Source organism: Papaver somniferum, unplaced genomic scaffold, assembly GCF_003573695.1.
Source record: "Papaver somniferum cultivar HN1 unplaced genomic scaffold, ASM357369v1 unplaced-scaffold_18, whole genome shotgun sequence".
NCBI classification, from domain to species: Eukaryota; Viridiplantae; Streptophyta; class Magnoliopsida; order Ranunculales; family Papaveraceae; genus Papaver; species Papaver somniferum.
This window is the reverse complement of record NW_020627707.1, coordinates 8,418,894-8,439,702: the sequence shown is the minus strand read 5'-3', so window position 1 is coordinate 8,439,702 and position 20,809 is coordinate 8,418,894. Positions and strand designations below refer to the sequence as shown.

General features: G+C 34.9%; 1 protein-coding gene across 1 annotated transcript; it reads right to left on the bottom strand.

The window, feature by feature from the left end:
- Positions 1-15,786: 15,786 nt before the first annotated feature.
- LOC113338012 (F-box protein At3g07870-like) lies at positions 15,787-16,974 on the bottom strand. The gene has a single exon (XM_026583537.1). It carries the CDS (start codon positions 16,972-16,974, stop codon positions 15,787-15,789), a length of 1,188 nt encoding a protein of 395 aa, XP_026439322.1.
- Between the last annotated feature and the right edge of the window lie 3,835 nt (positions 16,975-20,809).

Here is a 20,809-nt window from a genome sequence, read left to right as displayed (position 1 = left end):
ATTGTATTCAAATGGATCCCCAGATGCCCTTCCGAACGTTAGGCAAACACCTATAAAACCTTATTTCATATTGGTGACACCGAAGAAGGCACAAAATGGATGACTCGCGTTCGAATATCAAGAAACTGGAATGTACTAGATTTCATGGGTACCAACGAGGTCACTAGCCTGGACGTCTTCATGCTCGATGACAGTGTAAGCATCTGAATTTGTATCTGAAATATGTTTGTCCTGTAGTCTCATCTCTAATGTCGTATTGAACATATCATATTTTTAGTATATGTATTTTTGTACATTGAATCAAATATATCTAAAATCTTTGGTACATACTAAAAATTTGAAGTTAGATAGGTATTTCCCCCTACATGCAATAACAGTTGGAAATAGTCTGTTCTATATTTTGAAATTCCATGTTCAAATTATCGTAATTCACTGGCTGTAGTGAATTATACTTATGTTTGATTTTAGGGTAACAACCATATGTTTATTACAATCTGGCATCTGATTTCATCTAATAACATTTGTGCCTGACACAGGGGAATGAACTGCATGGCGTAGTACCAAAGAAGCTCATTTGGAAATTCGATCCATTGCTACGCTTGGTGGAATATATTCCCTGAACAGGTTCGCCACTCTTGGTGATAAAAAGATATTTCGGCCAGATCACAATGAACACCGCCTTTTCTTCAACTGGGATACTGAGGAGAAATATCTATGAGGCACTTCAATCGAAATCCCTCATCACAAGTTCACTTTTTCCTAATACGAAGATCTGGAATGGCGTTTGGCGAACACCTACCTCACTAGTAATCTTTACTGTGTAGCCACTCAATTATTGATTAGTGTCTGGCGTAACATATACCCACTTTTTTATGTTATTTGATACCTTTTTTTTTCCATGGGTGTGCAGTCTGACAAATCTGCAAGAAATGAAGAGAGCCAATGGTCAGCCTTGCATGATGCGCGAGTTCACGCTCCAAGACCTTAGGTATTTGTAACTCTCATGCTTTGCATTTTTCAAGTTACAAAAGTAACAGTTTACCTGTACATAGTCTTGCTTTCGACTTACACCCTATCTTTTTTCCAGCGGAAACAATGTTAAGATAACTGTATAGATGAGGCAACCACTAAGCTAAGTCGTAACTTGGACACTGAAGAAATAAAGGATACGCCCGTGGTCGTCATCGTCTCATCCATTATCTTCAAAAATATCAGGGTACTATCCATCCCACTGTCTAAATTTAAAAATACCCTGTTTGTTTGATCAGGCAAGTACGTCTCCACGAATAGTATAAATTATCATCCTATTATTCGTTACAAATGTAAGCCACCTAATTTTTAGTTCCTAGATTCTATTATGAGTTTGCTATCTTGTGGACTCTTTAATAATTTTATTAGGGAAGTTGAGCCTATATTACGTTTTAAGTTATGATTTCGAAGTGGAGACAAATCAATAAATTATTGGAATTAACCTCTTTTTTTTCTTCTTTAATCTACAGGTTTTTCTATAACTTTTTTTCTGACAAAAAGGAAAGGAAAGTTGCATTACATTAGATAATAGCAGGCTCTAATCTATTATCAGTAAAAAAAGATTTTTTATCTCATGAAAGGTCTGCAAACAAGAAAAGATCGATTCTTCTTTTTCTAGTTATCCTATCTACCACAAGAAGAAACTTTCTATTTAAATATATAACATTACTCGAACCAAAAGCTTTAAACAGATTTAACAGGTTATTGTAGAATTCTGAGCTTCCACAATTGTAATTTATGAAGTACGAAATAAAACCGATGATATATCCGTATCAGACGCCGTAGCAATGTCAGATACTTAGGATACTTGGGGATATATATCGGATACTCCATTGAAAGTATCATTTTTTATATTAAGTACGAAAAGGGTAGGGGATACTCAGGGATACTGCTCGGATACTCTAAGAACAAATATTTCTTATATATAATATAATAATTAGAGCATATATATTATTATTCCCAACAAACTCAGGATTTAGTGTTTGTTCATAGTAATTTTCGTCTCCTTTCATGAAAAAGTGAAAATTATACGAAAGGAGAAAGTAGAATGTGGGGTATCATTAGAAATGAAGTTGCAGATCTTTCACTTAACGAACAATGCTCTTTGATAAAAACAATATTGATGAGTGATGGTCGAGCGAGATTTAATTTTAATTTTCCAAATAGTATTTAAATAATTTTTATATTTAATATTCCAAATAGTATTTAAATAATTTTTATATTTATATGATTCATTTTACTAAAATATTTTTTTAATATATATATACACGAATCTTTAAGTATTTTGTATCTCACTTTTTGAAAATTGACGAATCAATATACCAGCTTCCTCATATCTGTATTCCCGTACAATATATGAGCTTGATCAAAGATTGTAATAGATCAAAAAATGCAATGCATAACGCCCGAGGGAAAGTAAAAAATACATCCAAAGAGGATATAAATGGAAACAATTTTTTTTAACAGACCGTCCCATAGAACTCCTCCAAAACCGCCTAGACTCAGCTGGTAGACCTGGCTCACCCTTTAATGGCCCCCTTCTAACTCCCTGACGATGTGTCCCACCTAGGGGTGCACATATCCTACCCTTACCCGTCATCCTATCCTACCCGCCATTGACGGGTAGGGTGACGGGTAAACACTATTTTATCCGCCGTCAAATGGGTAGGGTGACGGATAAAATCCGAAATTATCCTACCCTACCCGCTTACCCGCCTAACATATGTAAAAGACCAAATAATCCCTGTCCTTTCTTACCCGCATAACATATGGCTTAAACATAACATATGTGCACCCCTAGCTATGTTCACCGATTGTGAAAAACTATCTTCCTCTAACATCAGCACTTAATTTCACGGACACTCCTCTTAATCCTCCGACAGTTTGCACACACCTCCCAGCTTTCACCTCTCTTTACCCTATGATATGATGCTACTTGCATTCACCCTTAATTTTCTAAGGTGCTACCCCTCTATTTATAGACCGAAAACACAACTAATTATAGAAATTCTCAGGCAATAGTCAATTTCCGGTACCAATATAAATTCGATATATTAGATGTTTCCTAACTGTAGATGTCGTATACAAAATAACAACTTCAAAAGTGACCTAAATATCGAGAGACATATCAAATCAGGCATGCATATACAGTACACAAACATCAGCTTCAGGAATGAAAGCCAGCAAAGGGATGTTGGCATGCATCTACCATAAAGTGTCAACGCCATGCAGGTCGCAAAACTTGTCTCTCGGCATAGATAAAGGTCCTTGGAACCAAGAAATAAAATAACTAATGCAAAAAACAAGGTGCTGAAGGAAGGTCACTAACATAAAGTATAGCCTCTAGCTAATCTCCTCTACACCCAAAAAACAAAGCTGGCCAATGACCTTGTGGAAAACTAAAGGCATTCGAAATCCAATTTTCTATTGTAATAACCAGAATAACTCTCGCCCGTCCCGCTTTGATATGGTAAAGAGATTTTCCCATCCTGCATGAACATGATTGACGTTTTTATATATAGTCTTGGAAGAGTATACGTAGATTTTTAGAAAACTTTAGAATTAGACAAACATAAATGAAAAGACGCCAAAATGTCAAGACCCACGCGATATGATTTATTCTAAAAAAAACATATTGTGTATTTATGGCACTTGAGAATATAGGGCCACAAGCTGTATATACTAATATTAGTAGAACTTTGATAAGCCTTTGTCAATCAGTAAACAAATGAAACAAATGAAAGACTTGAAATTTATAGTTTATAATGTCTCGGCACTCTAAATAGCAATTTCACAGATTTATCATGTAAATTAACACGGGATAGCAATAACACTCTCGAGGATATATCAAGATCAACCATAAATGCTACAAAATTTTAACAAACACGTTAAATATCGACGATTTTTTTTTGAGTGGGAACCATCACGTATAATTTTGAAAATTAAAAAGAAAATTTGAAAGTAAAATCAGTGAGTTGAATACAAAAATCACCTGAATTGAGAGATCGTTTCATGAGTGGCTATTAGGGTTTCCCCATAACTTAGCTTGGATGAACAAATACGTCTGTAAATTTCAACAATCCTACAAAATAATAGAACATACATAGTTATCAAAAAAAAAAATAGAATAAATGCAATCAGAATAAAAACTAAATCAAGACTGTGATAAAAAATAACTATCTATAAAACAAATCTATTTGTACGTATTACCACAGATTGATAATAACCTAACCTGATTGATATGATGTTTTACTGAATTTTATTTCCACTGCTCATTCCATCAGGAAGCTAAACCTGCTGCAAAGCCTGCTTCAAAAAAGAAAAGTAGCTCTAATGAAAGTTCTGATGAAGAACCTGCTAAACCTGCTGCAGTGAAAAAATATTTATTGAACAGAGCTGGAATAATTAATTTACAATATAATTCTGATATTCTACTTATAGGATTGATTTTTATTCATTTCGCACTAAATTTTTGCTTTCATACCCACATGCAGAGACAAATTTGTGATGTTCCAAGACAGATTTGGCATAACACCGACTAAAATATGATGTTAGTAATAAAATTGTTGTCGAAGTTTATCTCTAGGTGCTGTAGATTTCGAATTTACATGAAGAAAAAATTAATTTGACAATAGACACAACATATATTTTGTGACATTAATTTGACAATATTTTTGCTTTCAAAATAATTTGTGATGTCCCTGCTGTGTATATTTATGTCATTGGTGATACTTTTGCTGACTATTTGTTTCCAATTTTATGCAGTCCATACTCTTTCATTGTATTCAAATGGATCCCCAGATGCCCTTCCGAACGTTAGGCAAACACCTATAAAACCTTATTTCATATTGGTGACACCGAAGAAGGCACAAAATGGATGACTCGCGTTCGAATATCAAGAAACTGGAATGTACTAGATTTCATGGGTACCAACGAGGTCACTAGCCTGGACGTCTTCATGCTCGATGACAGTGTAAGCATCTGAATTTGTATCTGAAATATGTTTGTCCTGTAGTCTCATCTCTAATGTCGTATTGAACATATCATATTTTTAGTATATATATTTCTGTACATTGAATCAAATATATCTAAAATCTTTGGTACATACTAAAAATTTGAAGTTAGATAGGTATTTCCCCCTACATGCAATAACAGTTGGAAATAGTCTGTTCTATATTTTGAAATTCCATGTTCAAATTATCGTAATTCACTGGCTGTAGTGAATTATACTTATGTTTGATTTTAGGGTAACAACCATATGTTTATTACAATCTGGCATCTGACTTCATCAAATAACATTTGTGCCTGACACAGGGGAATGAACTGCATGGCGTAGTACCAAAGAAGCTCATTTGGAAATTCGATCCATTGCTACGCTTGGTGGAATATATTCCCTGAACAGGTTCGCCACTCTTGGTGATAAAAAGATATTTCGGCCAGATCACAATGAACACCGCCTTTTCTTCAACTGGGATACTGAGGAGAAATATCTATGAGGCACTTCAATCGAAATCCCTCATCACAAGTTCACTTTTTCCAAATACGAAGATCTGGAATGACGTTTGGCGAACACCTACCTCACTAGTAATCTTTACTGTGTAGCCACTCAATTATTGATTAGTGTCTGGCGTAACGTATACCCACTTTTTTATGTTATTTGATACCTTTTTTTTCCATGGGTGTGCAGTCTGACAAATCTGCATGAAATGAAGAGAGCCAATGGTCAGCCTTGCATGATGCGCGAGTTCACGCTCCAAGACCTTAGGTATTTGTAACTCTCATGCTTTGCATTTTTCAAGTTACAAAAGTAACAGTTTACCTGTACATAGTCTTGCTTTCGACTTACACCCTATCTTTTTTCCAGCGGAAACAATGTTAAGATAACTGTATAGATGAGGCAACCACTAAGCTAAGTCGTAACTTGGACACTGAAGAAATAAAGGATACGCCCGTGGTCGTCATCGTCTCATCCATTATCTTCAAAAATATCAGGGTACTATCCATCCCACTGTCTAAATTTAAAAAGACCCTGTTTGTTTGATCAGGCAAGTACGTCTCCACGAATAGTATAAATTATCATCCTATTATTCGTTACAAATGTAAGCCACCTAATTTTTAGTTCCTAGATTCTATTATGAGTTTGCTATCTTGTGGACTCTTTAATAATTTTATTAGGGAAGTTGAGCCTATATTACATTTTAAGTTATGATTTCGAAGTGGAGACAAATCAATAAATTATTGGAATTAACCTCTTTTTTTCTTCTTTAATCTACAGGTTTTTCTATAACTTTTTTTCTGTCAAAAAGGGAAGGAAAGTTGCATTACATTAGATAATAGCAGGCTCTAATCTATTATCAGTAAAAAAAGATTTTTTATCTCATGAAAGGTCTGCAAACAAGAAAAGATCGATTCTTCTTTTTCTAGTTATCCTATCTACCACAAGAAGAAACTTTCTATTTAAATATATAACATTACTCGAACCAAAAGCTTTAAACAGATTTAACAGGTTATTGTAGAATTCTGAGCTTCCACAATTGTAATTTATGAAGTACGAAATAAAACCGATGACATATCCGTATCAGACGCCGTAGCAATGTCAGATACTTAGGATACTTGGGGATATATATCGGATACTCCATTGAAAGTATCATTTTTTATATTAAGTACGAAAAGGGTAGGGGATACTCAGGGATACTGCTCGGATACTCTAAGAACGAATATTTCTTATATATAATATAATAATTAGAGCATATATATTATTATTCCCAACAAACTCAAGATTTAGTGTTTGTTCATAGTAATTTTCGTCTCCTTTCATGAAAAAGTGAAAATTATACGAAAGGAGAAAGTAGAATGTGGGGTATCATTAGAAATGAAGTTGCAGATCTTTCACTTAACGAACAATGCTCTTTGATAAAAACAATATTGATGAGTGATGGACGAGCGAGATTTAATTTTAATTTTCCAAATAGTATTTAAATAATTTCTATATTTAATATTCCAAATAGTATTTAAATAATTTTTATATTTATATGATTCATTTTACTAAAATATTTTTTTAATATATATATACACGAATCTTTAAGTATTTTGTATCTCACTTTTTGAAAATTGACGAATCAATATACCAGCTTCCTCATATCTGTATTCCCGTACAATATATGAGCTTGATCAAAGATTGTAATAGATCAAAAAATGCAATGCATAACGCCCGAGGGAAAGTAAAAAACACATCCAAAGAGGATATAAATGGAAACAATTTTTTTTAACAGACCGTCCCATAGAACTCCTCCAAAACCGCCTAGACTCAGCTGGTAGACCTGGCTCACCCTTTAATGGCCCCCTTCTAACTCCCTGACGATGTGTCCCACCTAGGGGTGCACATATCCTACCCTTACCCGTCATCCTATCCTACCCGCCATTGACGGGTAGGGTGACGGGTAAACACTATTTTATCCGCCGTCAAATGGGTAGGGTGACGGATAAAATCCGAAATTATCCTACCCTACCCGCTTACCCGCCTAACATATGTAAAAGACCAAATAATCCATGTCCTTTCTTACCCGCATAACATATGTCTTAAACATAACATATGTGCACCCCTAGCTATGTTCACCGATTGTGAAAAACTATCTTCCTCTAACATCAGCACTTAATTTCACGGACACTCCTCTTAATCCTCCGACAGTTTGCACACACCTCCCAGCTTTCACCTCTCTTTACCCTATGATATGATGCTACTTGCATTCACCCTTAATTTTCTAAGGTGCTACCCCTCTATTTATAGACTGAAAACACAACTAATTATAGAAATTCTCAGGCAATAGTCAATTTCCGATACCAATATAAATTCGATATATTAGATGTTTCCTAACTGTAGATGTCGTATACAAAATAACAACTTCAAAAGTGACCTAAATATCGAGAGACATATCAAATCAGGCATGCATATACAGTACACAAACATCAGCTTCAGGAATGAAAGCCAGCAAAGGGATGTTGGCATGCATCTACCATAAAGTGTCAACGCCATGCAGGTCGCAAAACTTGTCTCTCGGCATAGATAAAGGTCCTTGGAACCAAGAAATAAAATAAATAATGCAAAAAACAAGGTGCTGAAGGAAGGTCACTAACATAAAGTAGAGCCTCTAGCTAATCTCCTCTACACCCAAAAAACAAAGCTGGCCAATGACCTTGTGGAAAACTAAAGGCATTCGAAATCCAATTTTCTATTGTAATAACCAGAATAACTGGTGGAATTTGAATTACCGATTATGATTTATGACTTTGCGACTAGTAAAAGTGCTTCTTCCCAACCCGAGATCAACTTTAGCATAACCATCGCTTTTTTTTCTATATGGCAAATATAATTTAACGACTGGTATTTTTGATCTTTATATGTCACATTAGAGTTTACGAATCACGAAGCCCTTTCTTCTTCTTCTTCTCAAGCCTAGCCAGATGACCAAAATTTAATTGATAATGGAAATAGAGCCACCTTCTTTAAATCCGTGAGAAAACCGAACAAAGAGAATTTTCCTTTTCCTAGGCGAACTATGAATTCAAACTTGTTGCGGATTGGTATCCAAAGTTTTTTACTTGTGATATTGTGCACTTCAAGCAAATAAATAAGAGATAGAAACGCTAAAAATGAATCTTTCACTTGAAAACCTTAATCTCTTACGAGCTAAAGAAGAAAAATCACGAAGCAACAGCTATATATATATATATGTCAGAGCTACTCCAGAAGATATTCACGCAGAGATGTTTCTAAAGTTACCAGTGAATTCCATCTTAACATGTAAGTGTGTATGCAAGCTTTGGCATGATCTACTTTGTAGCTCTGAATTTATTAAGAATCACCTTAACCGCGGTATCCAAACAAACAACCATAGGCTCTTGGTTAATTATTACATCTCAGCCAAGCAGCTGGTTCATAAAGATTTTGACTGCGCTGCAGGTTTTGCTTCAACGCCATGCAGGTGGTAAAACTTGTAGCTAACCAAGTTATAGGAGGGCTTAGAAAGGTGAACATTCTCTGTAATGGCCCTAATGAAATTTAAGCCCCATCACCGTCTTTCACGACAATCCCATTAGGTCTTGCGAAGTCTTCAGATGAAATTTCAGGTCTTGTGAAGTCTTCAGATGAAATTTTCGAGGCAAAATCGTTTTATCCTATTTCGTATATCATATGTTATGTTTAAAACGATTATACCCGCTATCCTATCCTACCCGACCCGCCAAATAATGAGTCGGTTAGGATCTTATCCATTTAATGGCGGATAGGGTGGCAGGGAAAAAGTTTCTTACCCGCCGACGAAATAGGTCATATCCTACCCACCCTACCGTTGTGCATCCCTAGTCCCACCATCCCCTCTCCCTCTCACACGACGGTTTTGGTGGTGTTTATTGGGCGGTCTGCCCTGAATCATTGAAATAGAAAACACGAACAACAATTTTGGACCGATCGAAAAAACTGACTCTACCGAGTGGTGGGCCCTGTTCTCTTTACATAGCTGATATAGGTGACATACTTGCAGAAAATAGGGTTTTTTCTTTTCCATCACTCATCTCGCCTCAAGAATGGTTTTCTGCTTGGAGATTGATATTCGGATTTAATTGTTCTTCTCTTTCCGGTCATTTTTGCATGTTCATTAAATTACTTTGATTAACTTTCTGTATATTCATTTTTGGATTTTCCTTTGTAAATCTGAACGACGAAGAGGAAGGTAAACTCTTGATGCAGATTATTTTTGGTTCGCTCTTTAGTATTTTTTTTTTGTTTATTATTTAATTTTGTTATTGTATTCAAGCTAAACTATGAAAATTTATTTCTGCTTCGAAAAATTAAGTATTTGCTTCATCAAAAGCAGAAGCCAAAAGGATTCACTTGAAGTGGTCATTAATTTCGATAAGAATCCTTTTTTGCCGAAAAGGATTCACTTGACGCGGTCATTGATTTTAAGGTATAATCATTTAAATACCTTCTTTGTATGATGATCATTTAAGTACGCATAAATTGGGGTTTTGCAGTAGTTCAATCCGCTACGTTGGGTTGTGTGTCGTCGGAAAACCTGGACGTTCTTTATGGATTTACTACAATCCCTTAGCGATCTTCTCATCATCAAAAGGTTTGTCTCTCTCACTAACGCTCCTATATTGTTTCAGAAATTTTCTTGAGTTTCATATGGCTTTGTAAAGCATGGCATTTCCTGCGTAATGACAACTGCAAATCATTGCTGCAAAGTGCTTCTAAAACTCATGGGCCTACCTATAATTTTCGCAACTGAAAGAAACCAAGATGTTTAACTTTTGTGTTGCGGTCCGCGAGTGATAACCCCAAAGGAATCACTATCCATCCACAAAAAACCCGTCAAAAGAAAAGTAACACAAAAATTCAAGAAAATAAAATTTTGATGAAACCAAAATTTCGTTTCATCGTAAAATTTGATGAAACCTCTTAGAATTTGACGAAACCAATTTTTGGTTTCATCATAATTTTTTTTTGATGAAACCAATTTTGAAATTTGGGGTTTTTGTATCAATTTTTTAAAATTTTGGGGTTTTTGTATAATTAATTTAAAATGGAGTTTTAATTAATCCCAGCATTTGATTGGGGTTGTACCACAAATTTGGTCACCTTGAATTTTTATGGTTAGTTTTGTTTGCGTTATGTTAATTATATGCGTTTTAAAACTAAATTCCTTGTTGTTCAATCCAGATATAGAAAGAAATTGAGACCAAAGAATGAGGCAAAAAAAGGAGAGTATTAAAAGCAGTAATATCAGTTAGGGCTGTTCATGGTCGGTTTTGGTTCGGTTTCTAGCCAAACCAAAACCGAAACCAATATTATCGGTTTCTAAAAATCTAAATCAATCCATTAACCATTGGTTCGGTTTCCAAATGGTTCCAACCGGTTTCGGTTTGTCCCAGTGGTTTTTCGTTAACCAATAATTATGTCAAATGACTCAAACAAAAAACAAATACACAAATTTACAGATAAAAAAATCGTAACTGCCGATAGTATTGGTTTACACAAATTTACAGACAAAAAAAAAATCAAAAATAGTTAAAGCATACTCTAAATCTAGAGATCAAAAAAAGATATATAATATATCTTAATTTAGTTATTGACAAACAAAAAAGAAGGAAGAAGGGAAGTAGAAAGTCGAGTAGCAGCAGTGGCTGCTGTAGTTAGGGGCGGAGAAGGGAGGCGACTAAGAGGATGATAAAGAGGGAGAGTATTATAATGAAATATTAGATTTAGGGTTTCTATTTATCCTCTAAATCAATGAGTAGAATCTAACACTTGTAAATCAAGGTAAAAACTAAGTTTAAAAATTAATCGGTTTTTCAATGGTTTTTGGTTCGGTTTTAGTGGTCAAACCAAACCAAAACCTACACTATCGGTTTTCCACTTTCTACACCATAACCAATCCATTAGTAAATGGTTCGGTTTGGTTTCTTCCTAATTGGTCTGGTTCGGTCTGGTTTCAGCGGAAAACCGAAACCATGTTCAGCCCTACAGTTCAACCAAACAGAAATAATCCCTCCGAGTCATGAGTCATCCAACTCTCTTGGCAGCGAACGTCAGGTACTTTAGATATTTTTCTTAAGCGAATGACTGATTTTAATCCCTCATAGCATATAGAAGTTGATTTTTAGTATGATTAGCTTTCTGTTTCAATAATTCTAATATGCATTTATGGGTTCTCTTAATTTAATTAGATAACATATCTCATAATAATGTTTTAATTTTATTTTTTAGAATTCAGAGATGGGGTCTAATGAGGAGGTTGGCTTAGTAAACATCAAGACTTTTAAATCAAGCTGCTCTAGAGTATGAATTTGTTTATCGCAGTTGGATTAGTTTTCTCTCTTCAATTTTTATCGTGTCTGCATCCTTTTCTGTAATCTGGTACATATTACTTCAAAGCACTTTTTACTTCAGTTTGAATAATCATTTGCATAATTCTTATCCATTTTGAAGGTGACCAGTTTACATTCACAGCTCTTCAGATATAGATTAAACATAATAAAGTTCTTGGAACATGTATGATATTTTGGATTGGCACATTTTCTACAAAGATTTAGAGCTTCGAATCATTAGAAAAACAAGTAATAGTTACAATTGTCATCTTTTCACTTTGGAATTCCATATAAGTGCGCAGATTGTAACTTACTGGATGTTAATGCAGGTAGACAATCATGCCTCCACACTGAAAATCCCTTATCTGCACCGTATATCGGTAATTCAGATCCGAGAGAAGGAGAAAAGCTAAAGTTCTTACTTGAGGAACTATTTCTTACTTGTATTTCTACAAAATGTTGGCATAATTTTCGATGGAAACAATTGGCGATCTATCCCCCACACTTTTCATTGGTGTACGGGTACCAAAAGTATTGATGATTTTCTCACTCTCTTTTTTGTTTGCCATTTGTCTTCATTTTATAGGATAGGATGACCATATTCAGCCTTACCTGTGCACATTAGTTTATTGCTCCTCGGGTGCTTTTGGAAGACATGGTTGGCCTGATTATGTTTATACTACTAGATAATAACCCGTGCCATAATGGCCCGGGATGATTTGTTTTTGCCAGTGCCCACTGTTAGCATGTTATGTTACTTGGATTAGTCTGATTTAGAAAGATTGCTAATAGCCATAGGGGTTATCATCAATTTACCTTAGGATGTAAAAAAATTTATATAACGTTTGCAAATTTTTAACCCCTGTTAGTATCATGTTTAGCACCTACTCATATAGGGCTTGCAAATTGAAAATAGCCGGTGTCAGCGAGTGTCACAATAGTCTTACGTTGTCCCATTCAGTTTGTGTTGAACTACTTTAAAATCCCTTTGTTGAATCAAGGTTGCATGGACTGGACGCTGTAGCAGGCTATATTCCGAAGCATCAGTTCGATATTTTTCGCTAAGGTGCCAACTAAACCTGTGGGTAAACTTAAAAGGGTGTCCAAAAAAATATCTGCACGCACGCACTTTTTGTGTTGCAGCAACAATTATTCAAGTACTGGTATGGACCTAAGGCACAAAGATAAGATTTTGCGTTTGGATAACACGCAGTTGCAGACTTGTCACCACCATATATACCTTGACATTAACACGGAAAAAATGAATTGTTACACCCTGTTTTAAAAGAGAGGAAAGGACCGAGTGCACATTCCTAATATTCCTTAACATTGTGGAACTGACGACAAAAATATTTAAATACAATATATGAAACAAATTTTTCTCCCATTTTATCATTATAAGATGAAAGTTAAGCCTATGATGCCAACTTAAATTTCTCCTCAGCCTAATTCATGCTCATGATCATGTCCAGGAATCACAATTGCAACCACTAATGATTATGGAGGGTATGGAAGGGATTTTGTGGTCGCTGTGAAGGTTGAATCAGAAGCTGCACAATACGAGTAAAAAATACTTGTCCTACTCCTCTTTAAGAAAAAGCAAATGTAACCAAAACCAAGAAAACATAAGATCCACAACCATAGTGACATTCTCTTAATGTCAGTTTAACGCATGAGTGAACCGTAAGCAAACAAATATATGGATTTTTAATTTACACATCCAATCTATTAAGTGTTTTTAGACCGTAGATATGAGTACAGTTAAAGGCTCTGTCCTTTAGGAAAAATATTCTAAGACCCCATGGCATTTCACGTTTATAAATCGCAGAAGCTAATACGCCAAGTTGTGGATGTTAGTTAGAAAAATATTATGAAAAATAAAACAAAATCCAATCGCTCATCAGTTAAAATAGAATATTCCATGAAAAAGTTAAGCTCATAGTGAATCTAAACTGATTTCAAATTTATAAAGCATTATATCCGCAGTAAAACAGATAAAAATTTCCAAGCTATCTATCTTGTTCTTTTCTTCAGGATTCATGTGATTCCTATTGCTATCCATTGTCGAAAATAATGAAATGTACATAGATTTGTTTAATATCAGTTTGATGCACTGTATATATCCTGACACTCGATACACAACCTTTCTCAGTTACCATTAATCTACTGTCACTCATTAGCCTCAGCCTCATTTTATTTCCACTGCTCATTCCATCAGGAAGCTAAACCTGCTGCAAAGCCTGCTTCAAAAAAGAAAAGTAGCTCTAATGAAAGTTTTGATGAAGAACCTGCTAAACCTGCTGCTGTGAAAAAGTATCTATTGAACAGAGCTGGAATAATTAATTTACAATATAATTCTGCTATTCTACTTATAGGATTGATGTTTATTCATTTCGCACTAAATTTTTGCTTTCATACCCACATGCAGAGACAAATTTGTGATGTTCCAAGACAGATTTGGCATAACACCGACTAAAATAGGATGTTAGTAATAAAATTGTTGTCGAAGTTTATCTCTAGCTGCTGTAGATTTCGAATTTACATGAAGACAAAATTAATTTGACAATAGACACAACATATATTTTGTGACATCAATCGTCTCAAAATCATTAAAATTAAAATACTCTCTCCGTACCACATATATAGGCGGAGGGACCAATTCTCTTAGATTAAAAATTCTTTTTTAATTTCATAAATATCCATGACTTTTCCTATTTTATCTTTTATTATATTCCCTATGTTAGAGACATAAACTCAATTGTGAGGATTTCCAAGCAAATAAATAAGGGTAATAGAAGTAAAAAATTGTTTTGAAATTTGGACTCCGTCTATATAATGGTACAAGGAAAAATGAAAATTCCGCCTATATAATAAGTACGGAGGGAGTATGCAAAAGACATCCTAATTTAATGAACCAAACTATTTTAACAAAAGAAAAAAACACCACTGCTATTTATGAGGCAAAAATGTAAGCTTCCCATTTGATCCGTCTTTTCTCTTAACTATATTCTCAACTAAAATTCACTATTACCGGATTAACTATTTTGTAAAATACAATTCACTATTACCCAATTAGGCAGTTAATGACCCATATGTGGAGGCATATCAAATAAAGATAAAAACATAAATATTAATTTAAAATAATTTTTGTATTTTTTTATCTTATGGATGGATATTATACATGAAACTAGTTGGAAGCCGAACAAGCTAAGTTCCAACGAAATACTATTACATTAATTGAACAGATTGCTGTGCTAACCTCCAGCGAGCCTCATGGGTAACCTAGCCAAGGGAGCCGAAACGGCGGGAGGGGGCTGAGATTGTGTTACAAGGTGGCAAACTAACACTACCTTCCATGTTAATTCCTGCAATATTACGCCATTGGGGACTCGAACTCGGGGCCTCCTGGAGCGCATTAAACTTTGAGGAACGGGGATGACCAACTGAGCTAGGGGCCCGTTCTAGCTCTTTTTCTATATTAAATTTCTTAATTTCTTTTTTTTTTAATTTTTTTTTGTTATTAATTTTGTCGTCCGAACTTCCAGGTATTTTCATATATGAAGAATGTGAGCAGTTCGGCTGATAACTTGTCAGTTAAAGGTAGGGATGGTATTTGGGTTGGTTGGTCGAGTTAGAAGGCTTGGACCAGCCAGCACGAGTGTAAATCTAAAATCTTGCGGTTTATTAAGGATTCGTTTTGAGTTGAATGCGTGTATTCTAACGACAGAGCAAACGAAAAAATAAATAAAATAATGAAACATGTAAAATCAACAAACTGCCAACTCATTAACCAATCAAGAAAGAAAATATGCAATTAACAACAAGTCTGTCTCTTAGTTCTTCCCTCTGGAACTTGAAAAATTATGAGTACCAGAAAGAACATATCCATTATCTTATCCTTTCTCGATTCTTTTTTTCCTTCTTTTGATGTGTTCTACTCTTAAACTTTTCACCTAGAGCTTTCATCGAAATAAGGCTGTTCATGTGTGGGATTCCTTGAAACAAACCCATCCTATTTTGATCTTCTCCCACAACTTCATTTAAGCTTTCGGTTTTCTTGTCATAACAATAAATAGCTGAATCATGTATCCACAACAAAACCTGGTGCTTCTTCGTGTGAGCGAAAGGTTCGTACAAATAATGCTTCGTGTGGAGGAGTGAACATGGTATACGAAACTCCAGACTCCAACTCCAAGATTGGTACCTCTCTTCTTTATCACCGTGGACATCCGTTTTTATCTCCTTATTTTTGAATGACCATATGTCTATAGGCTCATAGGGCTCTGAATGAACAAGACATAAATCCCCTCCCAACACCTTGACGTGGTATGTGGCCTTTTTGTTACCGTTGAAACATGGTGGTAACGTTGGGAGCCATCGAAACTCTTCATCTGCCAAATCAAAAGCCACTATTCTTTTCTGCTTGTAGTCTAGCCAATAGAGTGATCCATTCGCAAGGACACCACTCCTTGAGAAGTCATAGGTGACTTCTCCTATGCTTCTCCATCCAGTACCGCTCCCAAGTGTATATACCTCGACGGATCCTAGGGTGATTGGGACTCCTTGAGAATCATGTGATCTTGGATAATGGATTCGAATGACCTTGTACTTGTCAATCAAAGGATGGTAGCCAAATCCACTCACTACATAACCATTCTTATGATTTAATAACCGGGGAAGGTTAATATATTCGGTAGTGATAGGATTGCAGATGTAGACAGGATCATCGATTTTGTTATGGGGTATACAAAAGCAAACCAAACCATTGCAAGAACCAATCATCATATCCACTAACACGCATGATCGCTTATTAATGGCCGGATGATTGATCTTTGTAAGGTTTTGATATGTAAACTCCTCCCCACTGGAGCGGCTCATGCTAAAAATTTCCTCATAATCTCCAAAGTGAAGCTGTAGGTTTCTGTCACGGAGAGATGGTTCAATCAAGAAAAGAAGACCCACTTTTTGAAGCGAGAGAAGATTCTCCCAATTTTTGCAAACAAGTTTGCACTTCAAAAGTTGCAAGGGAGGAAGACGTGAAAAGATTTCTAATCTCATATCATTAAGATTCTCCATCAATGTGAGACAAGACCTGACTTCAAATTTGTGAGAACTTTATTTCCTTACTTCCTACCAAACGATATATCAGAGAAAAGAAATCCCAGTAAAGCAGTCAAAACAAAATTTCAGTCCTTAATGTTAGACCCATGAACGTGAATATTGACGCTGCCTCTATGTATATATATATATACGCCGAGAGACGCAAAAAGACGTACTTTTGTTATCACAAACAAACTAGGATTAAGAAATCTATTAATACTAAACTTGGTTCACCAATTCCATCTACAATTACAAATACAATGGTATAGTTATGCACCAACCATCGGAGTAATGGTCCTAAAGCTACGGTATTATGCATGAACATCTGAATTCAAATCATGTTAAAAAATATTGTATACATGTGTTACGTATCGGGCATCTTTTTCTTTGAACTATATTTTTGATTTGGTAAAGCTCGGCTTCGGCTTCGCCTTGCCTCGCCCAGTCCCGATATGATTTGGTAAAACTCGCCCGTCCCGCTTTGATATGGTAAAGAGATTTTCCCATCCTGCATGAACATGATTGATGTTTTTATATATAGTCTTGGAAGAGTATACATAGATTTTTAGAAAACTTTAGAATTAGACAAACATAAATGAAAAGACGCCAAAATGTCAAGACCCACGCGATATGATTTATTCTAAAAAAAAACATATTGTGTATTTATGGCACTTGAGAATATAGGGCCACAAGCTGTATATACTAATATTAGTAGAACTTTGATAAGCCTTTGTCAATCAGTAAACAAATGAAACAAATGAAAGACTTGAAATTTATAGTTTATAATGTCTCGGCACTCTAAATAGCAATTTCACAGATTTATCATGTAAATTAACACGGGATAGCAATAACACTCTCGAGGATATATCAAGATCAACCATAAATGCTACAAAATTTTAACAAACATTAAATATCGACGATTTTTTTTTGAGTGGGAACCATCACATATAATTTTGAAAATTAAAAAGAAAATTTGAAAGTAAAATCAGTGAGTTGAATACAAAAATCACCTGAATTGAGAGATCGTTTCATGAGTGGCTATTAGGGTTTCCCCATAACTTAGCTTGGATGAACAAATACGTCTGTAAATTTCAACAATCCTACAAAATAATAGAACATACATAGTTATCAAAAAAAAAATAGAATAAATGCAATCAGAATAAAAACTAAATCAAGACTGTGATAAAAAATAACTATCTATAAAACAAATCTATTTGTACGTATTACCACAGATTGATAATAACCTAATCTGATTGATATGATGTTTTACTGAATTTTATTTCCACTGCTCATTCCATCAGGAAGCTAAACCTGCTGCAAAGCCTGCTTCAAAAAAGAAAAGTAGCTCTAATGAAAGTTCTGATGAAGAACCTGCTAAACCTGCTGCAGTGAAAAAATATTTATTGAACAGAGCTGGAATAATTAATTTACAATATAATTCTGATATTCTACTTATAGGATTGATGTTTATTCATTTCGCACTAAATTTTTGCTTTCATACCCACATGCAGAGACAAATTTGTGATGTTCCAAGACAGATTTGGCATAACACCGACTAAAATATGATGTTAGTAATAAAATTGTTGTCGAAGTTTATCTCTAGGTGCTGTAGATTTCGAATTTACATGAAGAAAAAATTAATTTGACAATAGACACAACATATATTTGTGACATTAATTTGACAATATTTTTGCTTTCAAAATAATTTGTGATGTCCCTGCTGTGTATATTTATGTCATTGGTGATACTTTTGCTGACTATTTGTTTCCAATTTTATGCAGTCCATACTCTTTCATTGTATTCAAATGGATCCCCAGATGCCCTTCCGAACGTTAGGCAAACACCTATAAAACCTTATTTCATATTGGTGACACCGAAGAAGGCACAAAATGGATGACTCGCGTTCGAATATCAAGAAACTGGAATGTACTAGATTTCATGGGTACCAACGAGGTCACTAGCCTGGACGTCTTCATGCTCGATGACAGTGTAAGCATCTGAATTTGTATCTGAAATATGTTTGTCCTGTAGTCTCATCTCTAATGTCGTATTGAACATATCATATTTTTAGTATATATTTCTGTACATTGAATCAAATATATCTAAAATCTTTGGTACATACTAAAAATTTGAAGTTAGATAGGTATTTCCCCCTACATGCAATAACAGTTGGAAATAGTCTGTTCTATATTTTGAAATTCCATGTTCAAATTATCGTAATTCACTGGCTGTAGTGAATTATACTTATGTTTGATTTTAGGGTAACAACCATATGTTTATTACAATCTGGCATCTGACTTCATCAAATAACATTTGTGCCTGACACAGGGGAATGAACTGCATGGCGTAGTACCAAAGAAGCTCATTTGGAAATTCGATCCATTGCTACGCTTGGTGGAATATATTCCCTGAACAGGTTCGCCACTCTTGGTGATAAAAAGATATTTCGGCCAGATCACAATGAACACCGCCTTTTCTTCAACTGGGATACTGAGGAGAAATATCTATGAGGCACTTCAATCGAAATCCCTCATCACAAGTTCACTTTTTCCAAATACGAAGATCTGGAATGGCGTTTGGCGAACACCTACCTCACTAGTAATCTTTACTGTGTAGCCACTCAATTATTGATTAGTGTCTGGCGTAACGTATACCCACTTTTTTATGTTATTTGATACCTTTTTTTTCCATGGGTGTGCAGTCTGACAAATCTGCAGAAATGAAGAGAGCCAATGGTCAGCCTTGCATGATGCGCGAGTTCACGCTCCAAGACCTTAGGTATTTGTAACTCTCATGCTTTGCATTTTTCAAGTTACAAAAGTAACAGTTTACCTGTACATAGTCTTGCTTTCGACTTACACCCTATCTTTTTTCCAGCGGAAACAATGTTAAGATAACTGTATAGATGAGGCAACCACTAAGCTAAGTCGTAACTTGGACACTGAAGAAATAAAGGATACGCCCGTGGTCGTCATCGTCTCATCCATTATCTTCAAAAATATCAGGGTACTATCCATCCCACTGTCTAAATTTAAAAAGACCCTGTTTGTTTGATCAGGCAAGTACGTCTCCACGAATAGTATAAATTATCATCCTATTATTCGTTACAAATGTAAGCCACCTAATTTTTAGTTCCTAGATTCTATTATGAGTTTGCTATCTTGTGGACTCTTTAATAATTTTATTAGGGAAGTTGAGCCTATATTACATTTTAAGTTATGATTTCGAAGTGGAGACAAATCAATAAATTATTGGAATTAACCTCTTTTTTTCTTCTTTAATCTACAGGTTTTTCTATAACTTTTTTTCTGACAAAAAGGGAAGGAAAGTTGCATTACATTAGATAATAGCAGGCTCTAATCTATTATCAGTAAAAAAAGATTTTTTATCTCATGAAAGGTCTGCAAACAAGAAAAGATCGATTCTTCTTTTTCTAGTTATCCTATCTACCACAAGAAGAAACTTTCTATTTAAATATATAACATTACTCGAACCAAAAGCTTTAAACAGATTTAACAGGTTATTGTAGAATTCTGAGCTTCCACAATTGTAATTTATGAAGTACGAAATAAAACCGATGACATATCCGTATCAGACGCCGTAGCAATGTCAGATACTTAGGATACTTGGGGATATATATCGGATACTCCATTGAAAGTATCATTTTTTATATTAAGTACGAAAAGGGTAGGGGATACTCAGGGATACTGCTCGGATACTCTAAGAACGAATATTTCTTATATATAATATAATAATTAGAGCATATATATATTATTCCCAACAAACTCAGATTTAGTGTTTGTTCATAGTA